General features: G+C 36.9%; 1 protein-coding gene across 1 annotated transcript in view; it reads left to right on the forward strand.

Moving 5' to 3' along the window:
- Nucleotides 1-17,816, forward strand: part of ZSWIM6 (zinc finger SWIM-type containing 6) — a 176,132-nt gene that overhangs the window by 103,785 nt on the left and 54,531 nt on the right. The window contains exon 2 of the mRNA XM_054578394.1: nt 4,886-5,242. Coding sequence (XP_054434369.1) covers nt 4,886-5,242 — 357 coding nt within the window. The remainder of the gene's footprint in view (nt 1-4,885; nt 5,243-17,816) is intronic.

Consider the following 17,816-nt stretch of genomic DNA (forward strand, 5'->3'; position numbering starts at 1 on the left):
AATCCTCATTAATGTAAATGATTTGAGTATGTGCTACGTGTGAGAAATTTCCCCCTTCAGTGTTTCTCTGCTGAGTCTTATTAACTCCTGACCTACTGTAAGATCCAAGTGCAAATAATGTCATTTCAAAGATGATTCAACGGAGTTGTTATTTCTTCCCTTGAAGAGTTGTTATTTCTTCCCTTTCTTACCAGTGCATTATAAATAGCAGTTCTTCATTTTTCTGATGTCACTCTTAACTATTGTGGACCCCACAGTCCTTTTGCTTACTAAATGTGTACTCATGAGAGAGAGTTTAAAAGGTCAGTAATGTCTAGATATAATTATGTAAAAGAAGTTTCATCTTGCGGATACCCTGAAAAAGTCCCAGCAACCTCTGGGTGTCCCTGGACCACACTTTTAAGAATCATTACATTGTAACACTTTAGAAATAATACATGGTTACTAAAAAAAAAGTGTCTTATATTTTCCAGTTTATCTGTGTATGAAAGTTAACACTTTAACAAAAATAACTATTTGTGTGTTGGCAGAACTTACAAGGAAAATTGGAAAAGAGCTGCATTGAACAAAGATATAGCTGATGAAGTCAGTTGGTTTTGCCGTCAGACACCAGTTATCCTTCTGTGCTGCCCTTCTCCCTGTAGACATTTTCAGTGGCCGCCCTCATTTCCCAAATCAACTCACGAGTGAGACCCTCTTCCCCACGATTTCAGTAGCATAAAAAAATAAAGTGCTATGGATGAAGGGAATGTACCCAGTACCCCTCCCCTGCTTCTCCAGCTGGGAAGGGAAGGAAAGGGAAATAAAATTTAATGAGCACTTTTACTATGTGCCAGGTGCTTTACATACGTTATTTTATTTTAATCCCAGAACAACCCTAGGAGGTACTTCTAGCCACATTTGGCACACAAATAGAACAAGACTCAGAGATGTTAGATAATAACATGTCCAGAACACTCAGCATTTAAGTGACAGAACCTGAACCCAGTCAAAGTCTCTCAGTTACCAAGTCCTGTACAATACTGTGCCTCGGTGTTTGCTTCGTTTTTCTTGAGTTCCTACAGATTGATAATGTGAGCATTAAGGTTTCATTGGGTTCTTTGGTGACATGATGATAAAAACAGTGTAACTGCCCAGTGAGGTTTGTGCTCAGGGGATTAACAGTCTTTGACAGATTATATTTTGTGAAGTCAAATAAATATATTTACAAGAAAAGGTTTAGATGATTTCTTTGGTTTTAGTTCTTTGAAAAAAGAAGAGTTAATTATCCATGTTTTATCATAGAGTGGAAGATTGCCTCTTTTTGTGTCCTCAGTTCTGTCATGCACAACAGCTAACTATCCCAGAGGAGATTTTGCCTAAAACAGCTGGTCGTCATCATTTGTCAGAATTCCAGAAAGGCAAAATCCGTGCCCAGGAACATTATTATATTTCAAGTCACCCAGTACCTAAGAGATGAGACTAGTTGGGGGTGAATAGGAGGGTGTGGGGTAAAGATGTCTTACAGCCATTTAGGGATTGTTGAAGGAGGAATATTCTCCTTGGTTCTCCTATGTGTTCTCTGGTATGTTATGATGGTATGAGTTAGGACACACAGAGTGTGAATGAGTGGAATTTCAAAAGTGACTCAAGCGGGAGAAGCCAAAATACATGCTATACCATTATACCATCCTGACGTAAGGCTTAATGGAATTCCTATATATTAACTCAATATTTCATAGTCTTAAAAAGTAATATACCAGTTGTCCTTTAAGTCTGTATGTAATTTTCCTGTATTTAAAATAAAACTTCTCATGTCTAGGAACATCAGTCATCCCAACCTAAAAGTAAGGGGGACATCTCCCTCCCCACCAAAACAAATAGGTTTCTAAATATTAAATCCTTGTCACAAGGCTAGTCAAATTAGAGGTGCAGCTGACCGAGGGGGCAAAAAATTTGCTGTGCAAAAGGGTAGCAGTATGGGAGAGGAGTCATTGTGGTAGCTGATAATGGAGAAAAGTACCAAAAAGACCCACAGAAAGAGTACTGCCACCTGCAGTTGTCCGTTACAGGGAGCGCTGCTCCACTCACTTGGTAACATGCTGAATGGTCAGCTAAATAGGACAGCAGGGTAGAACTTACAACACAGAAATATTTCCAAAAAAAAATGTTTAGAATTCTTAAATGAGTTTGGGTACATGAAAGATAATCTAGAATTACTTGGAAAATGAATATTTATGAAACTCCTTAATGTCTGATGATATCAGATTAATGAGGTGTTACTCTGTAAGACATGTATATGTTTATTTGTGTTCTCATATTTCTTAAATTGTTTGGCAGTCAAAATATTTTATAGTTTGCTTTTTAAGAAATTTTACAAGAGTAGTAAATGTTTAATGTAATGAAATTGAATGATAAATTGTATGTGGGATCAGAATTCAATATACTTCCTTCTGACATGTACAGATCACATGAATGAAAAAGTAATTTTTGCAGAACTTTTTGAGGGCTTCGTTAGGTTTCCTAAGGGCCTCTTCTTTGATAGTTAAATCAGTCTCTTGAAGTACCTATTAAGTTATCCTTAATGACTATTTAAATACTAACTAGCCTAACTCTTGGATCTTCAGTTGTCTTGGCTTTGTCTGTGTGTGATTAGGGGAGTTCTCCAGTATCACTTTCGTGGAGAGACAAAGATGTTGACTTGGTGATCAAGAACAGACATGATAGTGTTAACATGAGAGAGATGAATTTTATAAATGGGCTATTTATGGTAACTTGTTTTCCTGTAGTAATAACTGGTTTCTTTGTACACACATATATGTGACAGGTAAAAAACAGATTCCTTGCACTAAATGTTCAGTATGTATAGCCTTGGGAATTGTCTGGACTCTCTCTTATGATCCATTGATTTTTTTTTTTTTTTTTTTTGGTCTTAGTCTGTGCCTGTCCTAGTTATTGTATACTTACAGTACATCTGTTATATATAATAAGGCAAGATTGTCCTTTTCATTTTTGAAATTTTCTTGGGTATTTACTTTATCCAAGAAAAACACAAGGAAAATACATTAAAAATTTATTTTATAAGATTACATTTGCTATGTATCTTTTCTTTAATTGTGGTTTTTTTTAAAAAAAATAAAACAAAACTTCTTGACTAAAGGAGATAAAGGAGACTGGAATATTCATCTTAAACTCTGGAAGAAAACCTAAGCTCTAAGCCCTGAGTAGAGCATCGTCCTGATATGCAGAGGTTGCAGGTTTGATATCCAATCAGGGCACATACAAGGATCATCCAGTGAGTGCGTAAATAAGTAGAACAACAAATTGATGTTTCTCTCTCTTTCTCTTTCTCCCTCTCTCTAAAATCAATTAAAAAAAAGACTTGAATTTTAAAAAAAGAAAAAAGAAAACCAAAAGTTTTCTATCATATTACAATTCTCAAAATTTCTCATTGTGAAGCAACAATAGTAACTTGTTTTTAGGAAGTACTTTTAAAGTTGATTAATTTAATAATTATTACAGCACTTTTTCCACTAAATGTTGAATATGAATTATCAAGATCAAATTATATTACCCTGAAAGATTTCTCATAAGTTGAATAGTGTTTCTTCCAACTCTCTGGCCTGATTACCCTCCCTTGAAGAAGACGGCAGTAAGTGGGGTTCAGATGCCCCACATTTGAACTCCAGTTGTCATCTGGCCATCATTCTCATTTTGCATCTCCGCAGCTTCTGACTGGTCCCACATGGTTGAAGATCCTTTGTAAATGAGGGCAAATCTGAAGAAACGGTGGCGAGCTCGATGAATTTTATTCAAGTAGTGTAGGTACTGGAAGGCTGACAGCAAGCCAAAAGCTTTATTTTGTAGCTTCCATTTTCTGTCAGGCACTTGACATTTTTATGTAATGTATTCTAAAGGTTCCCAAACAGATCCCCTTAAGGTTTATCCGTGGCCTCTGAATGTGGCTTTCAGGAAGGAAGATGGAACTGAAATTGAAATGGATGTGCCGAGAAAAATTCAGGATGACCTTCCAGATACATTTAGAGAAGAGTTGTGAGGAGGATTTGTCCTCCTCTGTCCCCTGGCCCAGCAGGCCAGGACTGCCTGGTGACAGTGGTGGGAGGCAGTTTTCATTTGGCTGTATGCTGCAGGTAGTGCTTTCCGAAGAATTGTTGCCTGTGTGGGGTCAGTGTGTCATCATTGGACCATTATTAGCAGTGCCCACAAGGCCATCAGTCAGGGAGATTGTGTAGGATTCCTGTGTGGCTCTCAGGCGAAGTTAGGAGGCCTCTAAAGCCCATCGTCACTTGGTGATTTTGCGTGCCCATGTGTGTGAATGTTTAACAACCTACATCTGTATCAGCTTTAACTCTATATAGTATGAAAGAAAATAGTCGTCGTTAGTTACTTAGATGTGATATACCTGAGATTGGGTGGGCTTTGCAGTTCCAGCAGACACTGCTCATACATGTTGCTATATTGGGGGTATGTTATACATGCTACAGAAAGAATTATTAATTAAAACTTTTTTTTCTGGTCAATATTTGTGAAAGGGAGACCCCTCAGAGTTAGAAAGCTGGTTAAAGGAGACTAGAGGCTACCTGGTAATGATGGCTTATTAGTGTTGTAATCTAACAATTTCCTATAGGAATGAATGGTGATGGTATATGCAATAAGTGCTTTCATATGGCTCTGTAAAATACTTCAGATGTCTGTTGAATACCATTTATTTTTTTACCTGTGGGGTGTGGAGTGGGGTTTGAGTGGCCTGAATGTTTTCACTTGAAAGTAAAAGCTGTCATATTTTTTCTTGGTGCTGTCAAGTACTGCACATTTCAAAGAATTAGAATATTTCATAGCATCTGAATGCAGAAGCTAAACTCTCTCCTCCCTTTCTTTTATTTAGGTTTCCACTTGAGTGGCACAGTGACAGAACCTGCAATACAATCGGAGCCAGAAACTGTTTGCAACGTGGCCATCAGCTTTGATCGTTGCAAGATTACCTCAGTGACCTGCAGCTGTGGAAACAAGGACATATTTTATTGTGCCCATGTTGTGGCACTGTCTTTATACCGTATCCGCAAGCCAGATCAGGTCAAATTGCATCTTCCCATTTCAGAGACTCTCTTTCAAATGAATAGAGACCAACTACAAAAGTTTGTACAGTATTTGATCACAGTACACCACACAGAAGTTTTGCCAACTGCTCAAAAACTAGCAGATGAAATTTTATCCCAGAATTCAGAAATTAACCAAGTTCATGGTGAGTATAGACATTCATTCATTCTATAGATTTCTTCTAGATTCTTTTTTGTTTGTAAGTTTATCTCTTCATAAAAGTGAATTAAATGTGAGTCACTTCATCAGCATTGCTCTTAGGTAGCTGAGGGAATTCTAAGTTTTGTTTTGCATTCGAAAACATTTTCTGAAGAAGTGCTGCACGCATTCTAGCTACCATGCCTTTCATGCTTAGAAAAAGCTCTCATTTGTTAAAGCTTAGCTTTTAGACTTCTCCTTTTAAAATTTTATCACATACTAGATATTAGTTGCGGAAACACTTAGTTAATTCACCCATGTCAGCTGTTATCCGTAAATTGGCCTGTGCATAATCAGAATTCTTTTTTTTATTTTCTTAAAAATTTTATTTTCCAAGGCAGGAAGTTTTTGACAGGATGCCTCCAATTAAGAAAATAAACTATTCTAGCCCTGGCCAGCAAGCTCAGTTGGTTAGGGCATTGTCCCGATACTCCAAGGTTGCGGGTTCAATCCCTGGTCAGGGCACATGCAGGAGACACCAGTGGGTGTGTGAGTGGGCCAAACAACAGAGCAATGTCTATCTCTCTGGTATCAATAGATAAATTTTTTAAAATTCTAAATAAATAAATGCTTAATAAAAGAAATTATTCTTAGGAAAATATTACAACTTGTTTAAAGAGATTAGGATATGGCTCTCATATATAAGAAATCCCTAAAGATTTTCTTCTAAATCTTTCATACATTCAACACATTATCTCATTTATTTGTAAACACATTTACCAAGTATGCATTGCAAATATGCATACATATATTCTTGACTCACAAGAATATATGTGCAGCTTCTCAGAAATGGACACATGGTCTTTTTCATTTAGTACATTAGTACAGGATAAATAGTATTGTTAAATTATAGGTTTCTGTGTTTTTAAAACATTTATACATTTCTTGATTTTTAAAAGTAAGTTGAAGAATGTGATAATCTTGACTAAGCAGCTCAGGGGCCTAACATTTTTACGTTCCTTTAGTTATATTGATTTGAGATACAGAGCCAGTCAGTACTCTGTTGTTTTAGGTTTTCTTCAAATTCATTTCTTAGTATAGCAAATAGAAATGTTGAAGGAAAGCAGTTAGAGATTATTTCTTTTCTCTCTCTCTCCCCCCCCCCCCCCATCTCTCTCTTTCTCTCTCTCTCTCAGCTGGGGATAGTGAAACAAGGAAGGACTTAGGATAGAAGAAGCAACATGAGAGAGCTCAGGAGGAGCTGTTTTGGCTTTCTAGAAACCGTACAGGAAAAAAGAACCAAAGCAGGGCTGCTGTCAGCTCACTGGAGAGTCAGAGAAAAGGGAGCCTTGGGGACAGGTTCAGGGGGTTAGCCTTGATGAGCTGCTGCTGCCCACTGCTCTTCCAGTTGCAAATCTCAGGGCGTCCCTTATAGTTTAGGAAATGCCTGCCCATGGGGGAAGGAGAGAGGGAAGGGAAAGGTGCTGGTGTGCTCCCAAGAGGGACCACGAGCCTGAAGATGATTTCTTTCTTTCTTTTCTTTTTTTAGGTTTTATTTATTTTTAGAGAGAGGGGAAGGGAGAGAGACTGACGGGGAGAGTTGCCTCTAGCATGTCCCCAACTGTGGACCTAGCCTACAACCTACGCATATGCCCTAACTGGGAATTGAACTGGTGACCTTTCAGTTCACAGGCCTGCACCCAGGAAACTGAGCCACACCATCCAGGGATGGAGATATTTCTTAAAAACATTAAATTGCGGGATATAATTTATGCACAGAAAAGTACATAAAAAAATAAATGTGCAGATTAACAAAGCAAACCAAAATCCAGGCCAAGAAATAGAGCACTCTCAGCACTGTCCAACAAAAATACAGTAAGAGCCACATGTATAATTTAAACTATTCCAATAGCTTTATTTTAAAAGAAACAAGTAAAATTAATTTTAGTATAGGTTTCATTGATCTCAGTATATCCAAAATGTTGATTCAATGTACTCATTAATATCACAATATTAATAAATACCAGTTAAACATCAATATTGATTTTACCCTTTTTTTCCTTATTAATAAGTCTTTGAAATCTAATGTCTGTTTTACACTTATAGCTCATCTCAAATCACACTATAGCCAAGTTCTTAATAGCCACATGTGGCTAGTGACTTACTGGACAGCACAACTCTAGAGTACTCTTGGTATGAGAACACACTATTTATTTGTCCATTCCACTGTTAATGAACCTTGTTTTGAATAGAGCTGCTGTGAGCATTCTTTTACAAGTCTCCTGGTGCCATAAGATATCTTTAACATGGTTTTTATGTCAGGAAAATCCATGTAGTCATATTTCTTCTAATGCTCCCCATATCAGGTTCAGCTTTATAAAAGTAGTTATCTTAAGGTGTATGAAGCATTTTGCTTGGTAGAGTCTGCCAATGTTGAATAACAGGATTGTAAACAACATTGCCACAGAAGTACTTTGGACCCACCCAGAGCATATGCACTCAAGGACTTCTGCAAGCAGGCTACTGCTCTGTCATATCACCTGTCTCAGTCCTCTTGCCTTGTAAAAATTCAGGCCTGCTAACAATCATTTCAGAGATTTCTCATGAGCCTTTTGTGGCTTCTTACTAAATTCTTCAGTGTTGTTCAGCAAAAACAGAGAATAGAATATACATTTCTTCAAACCTGTATGCATTCTCTTATTTTCCTTATTTTTTTCTTAATTCATTAGGGTCACTTTCTTTTTTGAGTTTTAGTTTAACCAGAGGTCTACATCAACAGTTTGTCCTGTATTTGTCTTCCTTGTTTTGAAGGATAGCTCCCAAAGTTTCCTATCTTAAAGCTTTTAAAATCGATCCTATGTTGAAATAGACTCAATGAAATAGCCAGATACAATGTAAACTAAATTTGGATGCAGAATATGTTCTTATGACATTATATTGGAAGAAAAATATATCTAAGGAAATATCCAGGATAGAATGCAGGTTAGCTTTAGGCTCAATGTGATTTTCAAATAACTTTTGTATGAGAATAGCTTCAGAACAACAGTGAACTTGAGCAGTTTGTCCTGCCAGCTTTCTTTTCGCTTAATTTATCATCACATTTGCACCCAGCCTGGAAATGGGCCAATTACATGAGCTGCCTTCCTTCTTGCCTTCATTCTAGTGACAAGTAGTTAAAAAACGGAAGGAAGGAAGAAAGAAAGAAAAAAAAAAGGAGAGGTAGGAAGCAGGCCATGACCTTAAGTGATGAAATGGGAAATCTGCTCCCTGGAGGGTCTTATTTTAACTGTTAGATTAATGACTTAATAGGGGGTGGGATTAAAAATGTTTTTCAGTTATTTGGCTACATGGTCCCCCTGCCTTCAAACATCTATATATAAAGCATTCTTTAAACCATTTTTTATAGCAGTACTTTTTTGTATACTTTTGTGAGTGTATTTTTTCTTTAAGAAATATGTCTTGACTGAATTTTAGGAAGAGTTAATTTTTCTCTTAAGGAAAAGCATCACTTTTCTTTTGCTAGATAAATATTAGGATAGGATTTAGATTTGATTGTCTTAGTAGGCATCTTAAAGACAGTGAGGTTTAGCTTATCCAAATGTTTTTTAAAGAAAGTCATAATATACTTTATAAGTGATTACAAATTATGTGGATAGTAGGTTTTCCTTTTTCCTGGTGAACTTATCCTAATGCTTTTTAAAATTGCTTTCCATTATTTTGAATATTTTATTTTTAAAAGAATTTTATCCTGAGGAATTGAAAGCTTCTTCAAGTCTATTTCAGGCACATTGTTCCTCACAATTTCCTTTAAATGTAGACATTGGGAATTTGTAATTGCAGTAGTTTTCTAGATGGAGAAACCAAGAATGGGTTAGTGACTTATCCAAAGTCACAGATTCAGCAAAGGTGGTTGGAGTGTAGATTTAGTCACCATAATAGTTTAGTCCTTGTCAGTAGACATTTTTACATTTGATTGTGTTTTTATAACATTTTCTATGTAACTTTGATTAGATTATAAAATTGGCTGCTATATGCTAAATAGTGGCTGTAAGATAGTTAGTGGCCTTCTAAGGAGATTGCCAGTTATAGTTTTGCATTTTTTAAGTGAAATTGTTTGCTTTTGTTTTTATATTCTAATATAACTTTCCAGCTTCCATACTCTTAAAAAAGAGGCTGGTGTCTTTGCTAAGTACTTATTTAGAAATGTACTGATTTCCAAGTACTAACCCACTCTCTCAGTTAATTCATCTCAGTCTTTTCTGGTTCTTTATGCATACTATTAGAGGGGATTCATATAGATTAGTAAATTGTGGTGTGGGGACAGAACATTGAACTTGAAATCTGGAAGCCCGGAGTTCTGGATTGTCTTTGCTCTGTATTACCTATATGACCTTGGGTAAGACTAATTTTTTTCTCATATTTGTAATGCTTATTACGTTCCCTAACAGTGTTGGGAGAATTTTAATGATATAACGTATACATGTATAATAATAATAAATAACTGAATTTACCTCTTGTTGGGATTTCTAGAAGTACTCACAGTTAGAAGAGAGAAGAAACCAGCTGGGGGGATGGAATTAGAATTGGAGGTCAGCTTGCTTCTCTCTGACTTTCTGGCATGTTTCCTTTTCTGCTTTCTCTCTTGTGCAACCTCTTTATAAGCTAGTCTGTATTGGGCAGACTACAGCAAAGAGGGCAGACTGAGGAGAAGCTGTGACATTGGTCTCAACTTTGAACAGTGGGAAGAGGGGGTCATTTTAGTGGCCCTTTCACTCCCAAGGCCTAGCCAATCCCAAAAATAGGCTAGACTCATCCCTCATTGCCATGTGCCCAGAGATACCATCTTAGTCAGCCAGATGTCAAAAGGGTGTATTTCAATGTCCATGAGAGTTGACACATGACATATAAGATCCTGTCCACCTCCGATTCTGTGACTCTTTGGCTGTATTTCTGCAGAAACCCAGGAAGCATTTAGTGTCCATACTACAAAGGTGTACCTCCTGTACTTCTACCCAGGTGTGCTTGTATATTTTTCTTCGATCAGACATTGCAGCTTGCCTGAGCATGGTTCTTACTAAACCAACACCATAAGTTTCATTGATGCCTGCCTGTCCGGTAAACTTCGCCATTAAATGCCTCTGTGTCCCCTCTCTGTGTCTTACATATCAGTCCATTCAGGCTCCTCTAGATATTACCAGACAAGCAAAAGCCTACTCAGCAGCTCCTTGTTCATTGTATAGCTTATGTGTACTTGATTATAAGCTCCATCAGGGCCAAAACTATGACCTGTGTATCTTGGAAGCCTCTCTAAGGACAATAACTTAAGAAGTAATAGGCACAAGCAATTTAATATACAAAAAAGTTAACGCTGTTATTTTTTCATTTCATTTTGTTCTTAGTAGGAACTTGGAGATTTATTCTTACACATATACATGTTCCAAATCAAGCAGTGAGTCATTTGATTGACGCCTGTTGTCACATATTTCTTCCTTTTGTTTCCCTCAGGATGGTCATGTTCATTGTAATTGGGCTTATATTAGGAACCAATTTTTCAAGTATACTACGGAGATAATTCAGTTATTACAAGCATATACTTTTCTATTGTAGAACATTCTGGCATTGACAGTTGGTGAAACAAAGGTATGATCAACTGGTAGTTGATATAATTAGCAAATATGTTCTATAGGAGAGAACAGAGTTGCTTTAAATGTTATCTCAAAGTGCAGTAGTGTGAAACTTAAAAAAATAAGACTGCACGTGGGGAAATGTACAGTAGTATAGGAACATGAAAAGACAAGTCCCCGTTGGCTTCCCACTTAGTCTCCAATAGCTCCCTACTCTCCCAAGGCAACCGCTCTTGACAGTATGGTTTATATTCTTTGAGGCAGTTTTCTTCATGCACACATGTATGCCATTTTTTAAAAACAGGTTAAAAAAACATTTTTCTGCAGTTTGCTCTTTCTGTCAATATATTGTGAATGTCTATGTTAGTACAGATAAGTCTATTACTGTTTTAAATTTTGTGTAATATTCCATAATATTGATATATTTAACCATTAACCCACTGAAAGATTTTAAAGTTGTTTCCATTTTTTTCCTCCTATATGCCGTGCTGCCGAGACTACCCTGTGTGCATGTGTGTGTGTGTATTTGTGCAAGTAATTTTGAATAATGTTATTAGTAGAAATGCCAGAGCAAGCGGTATATACATTTTGAGTTTTGTAATTACTGCCCAATTTTCCTCCAAAAATTGCCAGTTTTATGTTTTAACTGAAGCTTGATGATTTCATAATATGATTTAAATGTGTTCTTTTTAATGAAATCGATGTAATATATAATCATGTTTAGGTGGTATTTTTCCTTCACATTAAAATACATATATATTTTTTATTTACCAAAAGAGAAGTAATCTCAGAACTACGTGTATGTATATCTCTTAATTTGGAGGATTCACATCTTTAACTTGACATATTTGCTAAGGTAATGCAGAGACTGCAAAGTTACTTTCAGCCCAATACTCTTCCTCCTTTTATTTTCACCTCCAAATCTTGCCTTTCCTTACATCCTATAATCATCTCTGACATTGCCCCAACTCTCGTGATTTACAGAGGATTTGCTACCACCTGTGATCAGTTTCCTCAACATCCCTCTCTGCTTTAACTGACCCTAAGTACTCTCTCTGTTGGCTGGATGAGCTCATTATTCCCATCCTCTCCACACATGGGTTTCTCATACCTCCCACTGTAAGACTATTCAGAGTGTTTAAGAGTTTAGAATTTGACAGCCTAAGTTAGAGTACTGGCCCCTTTGATTTCCAGCTGTCTCTGGGATCAAGAAACAACCTCTCTGACCCTCAGTTTTCTAATTTGTGAAACATGAACAATGAAGAGTGCCTATTTCATAAAACATAGACAATAAAGAGTACATATTTCATAAAGTCGGGAGGGTTAAAGGAGTAAATATGAGTAGCTCTGAGCACCATCTGTGTGATGTGGCATTTGGCATGTGTCTTCATAGATAGTGATAGTTGAGGAAAATATTTGTGAACCAGCTTTTAAAAATGTCTTTTAAAATAACCTGAGCAAGCCATTCTTGAAGACTGCAGACATTGTAGACCTCTTTGAATAAATTTGAAAAGTTGGATTTTGTAAAATTGAGACTTTCTGAGAACGTTCCTTTTAAATATTTATACTTGTGTACTGTTTATCAGCTAATGAATGGAAAATGACTTACCTGTTATGCACTCCATTTATACTCTGCATTTTTTAATGAGCATTGGAGAATGTACAAATACTTCATTGTTTTTTATCCATATAACATAGATGATTATTTCTGTACTTAAGTATATTATTGAACTTCTTAAGTAAATTAAATGATAATGAGAGATGAGGAATAAAGTCAAATGAGAGGAAGATAATAGAGGAGCGGCTGTAAACCCGGATTGGCTGGCCTATTTGAGTGCCCTGAGATATATGCTGATTACTTATTTACTCACTTGGCATTTAGCTGAAGGAAAAGTGTCTTGGTTAGGGAGCAGAGCCTGGAGCATGCCAGGGCTCCCTCTGTCAGCCTCCATGATAAAGAAAAAAGGTTGTCCGCTGATGGGTCCTGGAGAGGGTACCACACTGTCTTACAGCAGAATTACATGGACTGACCGTTAAGGAGAAGGTATTGAGGGATCTGTTGTTTCAGCTACCACAAAATTGTAAATTGAAATGAAGGCATTAGTCACTACTTTGAAGTGAGGATTTAATTAAGAATAAAATTTAAGTCTTTACTCAAGTGTATTTATTCAGTGCACATTATTTTTCAGTGGTCTTCTAGCTCCTGTCCTCTCTAAAGAAAGCCTTTTTTGAGTCTGAATCACTGAAGTTTGCTGCCTTGTCTCCTTCTTGGTGCTGATGGTTGGTATCAGGATTTTGCCTTCAGCTTGTAAGACAGGTGTCCCAGTGCCTCTGTAAGCCACAGACTTGGGTGATTCCTAGTTTTAACAGCAGGCCTTGAAACTGTAGAGATGGAATTCTTCTGTAGGTCCCCCAAAAGAGGCCTGGTTAATCACCCCTGCAGTGTAGATACCTGCTGCCTATATTCGGCCTATATAAACTAAATTTGACAACTTAATTTTAACGTAAAAGAACAGCACTACGTAAATATAAATAGTTAAAGCGTGATTTGGACAACAGAGTTACTAAAGCAGTTGGGTCACAGTTAAGATGAAGATGTAAGCTAAAAGCCTTTCACTTCTTTTTTTGAATTTGTTTCCCAGCAGAGAAAGAGGAGAAGAGAAAGCATGCAGTTCCCCATTAAAACTCAAAGCTGTGGATAATTCCACATACCAAACATAGCATAAGCCAATTGTGAACATGTCTTAATATCTCAGTTTAAAATGTGCAGAATGACTGGTGTTTCCCTAATGATTCGAGTCAACTCTTTCTGTGACATGAGACAGATACCTTATTCAGCATGGGGTACCAGCATGTGTCTCAAATATGCATCATTTAGTGCGCAGGAGAGGCCTCTGATGCTTTAGGGCTCCAAATACTTTTCGATGTGAAGATCCAGGATGTGCCATCATGTTTAACACTCTCCCCAAATACAGAATTGTCCCTTCACTTCTACCGTCCTATTTTTATATTGCAAAGATTCTGATTTCAGTAGGTCTGAGATGGCACCTAAGCATTTAAATGTGCCTCAGGAATTTTGATATACTTTTAATTTTGAGAACCTCTTGGGCAAGGGAGTTTTGATATTGGGATAAATCAAATTAAATCAGATAGACGGGGGAAAGCCATGAGATTTGACGGTGGTTTTTCATGTCCATGAATTCTCCTTTGCATTTCTCCTGTGGTATTGCATAACCAAGGTAGGAGGGTAAATCAAATTCACACTCCCTAGCTGGAAATGAGAGACAGTTAAACGGTTTCACTTTTTCCAACAGATGATTTCACTTTCCCTGAAGGCTTGAAACTTGAAGAATTAAGCTTTGGTTATAAAATGCTCACAAAGATTAATTATACAGTTATAAAAGTTATAGTATTTATAATTATAAATAAGAGTAAAAATATGGTATTTTTAAAACACTTTAAATGGACCATTTAATTTACATACACACATTCTGGGTCCTGCCCAGTTGGAGGAATATCTAATAGCAAATGTATAAATACAGGAATAATGTTTCTCTCTTCATACCCTTCTCAAAGCTAAATGTTAAGAGGTTTGTCTTTGATTATAGATAGCCATTAACAAGTAGACATAAATTTTGCTAATCTGCATTTTATACAAGGCGAAGGCAACACTTTAATGCATGGAGTCAAGACATTACACTTTGATTAGTTAAACTCTAGCATTAAAGTTTTAATACATGAATTTGCTGTTTTAGGGAGATTATCATTTTAGACATTTAACTTTCTGATCTATGATATATAGTATACATATCTTATTCCTAAAATACTGAGTTGTATTTAGAGAAGTTTATTTAACAACTAGTTATCTTTGCTTGCATTGCTACAGCTAAGTGAGGATGTTTTCTGCAGAGCCACATGTTTTTTCTAATTTTTATTACCTGGTTAATTTTTATTTCTATTCTATAGAATTTTGGGGTTGAGGAAATGGAGACCTAAGGAGCTTAAGTGATTTGCTGGAGGACACAGTTTTTCTGAACTGTGCCTAGAACTGAAGTCTTCTGAATTCTAATCCAGGATTAGAATTTGTGTGGAAACTTTATTAGCTTATATGCAGTAAAATTTTATCTGTGGGCCATTTTCCCTCTGTTTGCCTCTTCCCTCTCCCTTATGCTCAAGAAGTAAGTTAATTCTAAGTAGTACTTCACACCCCTCCCCAAGTAAAAACCACAACTTTTTTTTTTAACTTGAGAAGCATAATTCATCTATCTAGGCATTTGCTATTAGATATCTTTCAAGCTGGACAAGGATAAATATCCATATGTATGTAAATTAAATAATCCCTTAAAGACATTTTAAATCTGTCATATTTTAAAAATATGATAGTGTTTTAAAACCTATTAGATTTTAAGGAAAAATTTATTGTGTAGTTCAGGTCAAATAAAAGTGATTCCTGATTATTCTCCCTAGTACTTATCTTAGTATGAAAAATATAAGACTTGAGTATATGCTGATGTTTGGGGAGAGTATCTGAATGTTGACCCCTTTGCCACTTTAAGCCAAGGAGAAGACCAGGATTTTCTCCAAACCAAATTCAAATCTACATAGAATATCTGGGTATTTTTGTGGCAGACGGAAACTCCAGGCCTCACAAGGTTCTGCGCAAGCAGTGAAAGGTTGGCGTGCCTCCATCCATGTCCTTTAGGAACAGGGCTCCTTGTAGGTTTTGGCCTTCAGTAAATACCAATAGAAAACAAGATAAAAATCGTAAAAGTGGGGGGAAATAACCATTGTAAGGATTGAAGTTGGATTTAGCTCATTTATCGGAAGGAACAGTGGAGAGTGCATATTTAGTCCTTGTCAGAGTTTTTCCTAGAAGAGGATGAGGAGGGGCATGCCATATGTCCCAGGAGGATTTTAGGAAGATACTGGGAAAAACAAAAATATAAAAGTTAGACCCTGTAGTTTGGTTTTCTTGGAAGTCTCTTCTGATTCGTTTAGGTAAAGAATCAGCAGTTGTTTTTGCGTGCATGTGTCCATCTGTCTGTCTCTGTGTCTGTGTCTCTTTTCGTAGAATCAAAACAATTGGCTGAATTAGGGACTCTGAATCCCTGTAGGATACAAATGTAGCCCCGGTAAACTCTTCACAACGTTGTTGTGTCCTTAAATCTTCCTGTACAAGAGAAACCATTCTAACAAATGCCTGCAAACATCTCAGTGGTGTTCCTTACATTTGCCTTTGATTTAGGGTTCATAACCCTTGCTTTGGTGCCTCTAGGATTCAAACTTTAGCTCCAAGGTTCTGGGATATACGACGAGTATTCTTCGGCAGGGGAGAGAATCAGGAGACTGGATTTGGCAGTGGGGCTGTGGATAAGTCTTAACTACTTTGAACCTGTTTCTCCCTCTGTAGAATAGGGATTGTGATCTATACTGACCTCCAGGGAACACTGAGAAGAAAACGAGGTAATGATATAATGTGCTTGAGGACTTGAGGATGCTTTAGCAGTGGTTCCTCTTTGATGGGAATCACTTTTGATTGTAAGGGGATGGATGCATGCCTTTCTCCCTCCCTCTTTTTCCTCCTTCCTCCCAGTACTTGATTGCCTGATAGTGGCAAATACTGGCTAGATAATAGAAATCAGTGGTGAGCAGGGCAGATAAAATCCTTGCTCTCTGGGAGCTTGTAACTATCTACCTACTCACCTAGGTCCCTACTTGGAACAGCTTTTTTTGCCTTACTTTCGAAAGAGCCAGTCTCTCCCATTCTTAATAAACCATGCATTCCCATTGCCACTGTTGCCCATTCTCTTTCCCAGCTTTTAAATGTTGGCTTTCCTTAGAGCTCCATCCTAGATGGTCTTTTTACCGCATACTGCCTACCACAGTATGTCCCATTAACATACTTGATATTCCGTTCTCTTCATGTGCCTGTCTCAAAGGTGCTTCAAAATTTACGTCATCTGAACTCATGACCTAAACTAAACACTGCCCCTCCCACCCCCAGACCTGGTCCTGCTCTGATGGTCTGTGGGTCAGTGAGTTTCCAATATCTTGTTCAGTTCAATCTAGAAATCCCTGTGTCTCTCAACCCTTGATCTCCTGTACCTCACATACTTACTTCTTCATCAAGTCCTGTTGATTTACATCCTAAAAACCCATCAGGTTCTCCATTTCTGTTCTCACTGCTGTTTTTCAAGCTGCCATCATCATCTTTTGTATAGACCATCAAAATATCATCCTCACTGTTCTCATATATTTTAGCTCCCCAATCCGTCATCCATACTTTAGATATTTTTTAGATACAGAAATATATTCATGTGGTTCCAAAATTTTAAAAGTATGAAAAGATATTCAGCGAAGAGCCTTCTTCCCTTGTGTAAACTAGGTTACTCATTCTAAACATTCTTTTAAGATATTTTATGCATATGTAAGGAAATACTAACACATAAGCTATTTTTAAAACTTCATTATTTATACCAAAGGTGTTATACTATGTATACTTTTTTTTAAATCAACAGTATATCTTGGATATTTCGTTGTAGTATAGAGAATCTTGACATTTACTTTTATCAATGCTTAATAGTTCATGGTAGAAATGCTGAAATTTATGTACACCAGGACAAAACATTTTTTGCTGTCTAGACTATCCCATTCCTTCACTTTGGATAATTTTGTCATAAATTCCCATTCATTACCCTTAGGGAGGGAAAAACTAAGCTTATTTGACAGGATTTTCAGGGCTTGCCATTCTTTTCTCCAGGGTTGTCTTGTATGGCTCTGTTTCCTCTCATCCTCTACTTTTTTGTTATGTGAACATGAATAATCTCTTATTTTGTCCACATACTATGATGTCCCTTCCCTCCTGAGACCTTGCGCAAGCTCTTAGTCTCACACGCAGACCCATTCCTTCCTCTTCCTGCCTTAAATTAACTTCTAATCTACTTAGGGAAAATCTCA

This window comes from Pteronotus mesoamericanus, unplaced genomic scaffold, assembly GCF_021234165.1.
Source record: "Pteronotus mesoamericanus isolate MK-2021 breed Mesoamerican mustached bat unplaced genomic scaffold, CSHL_Meso_final contig_50, whole genome shotgun sequence".
Classification (NCBI taxonomy): domain Eukaryota; kingdom Metazoa; phylum Chordata; class Mammalia; order Chiroptera; family Mormoopidae; genus Pteronotus; species Pteronotus mesoamericanus.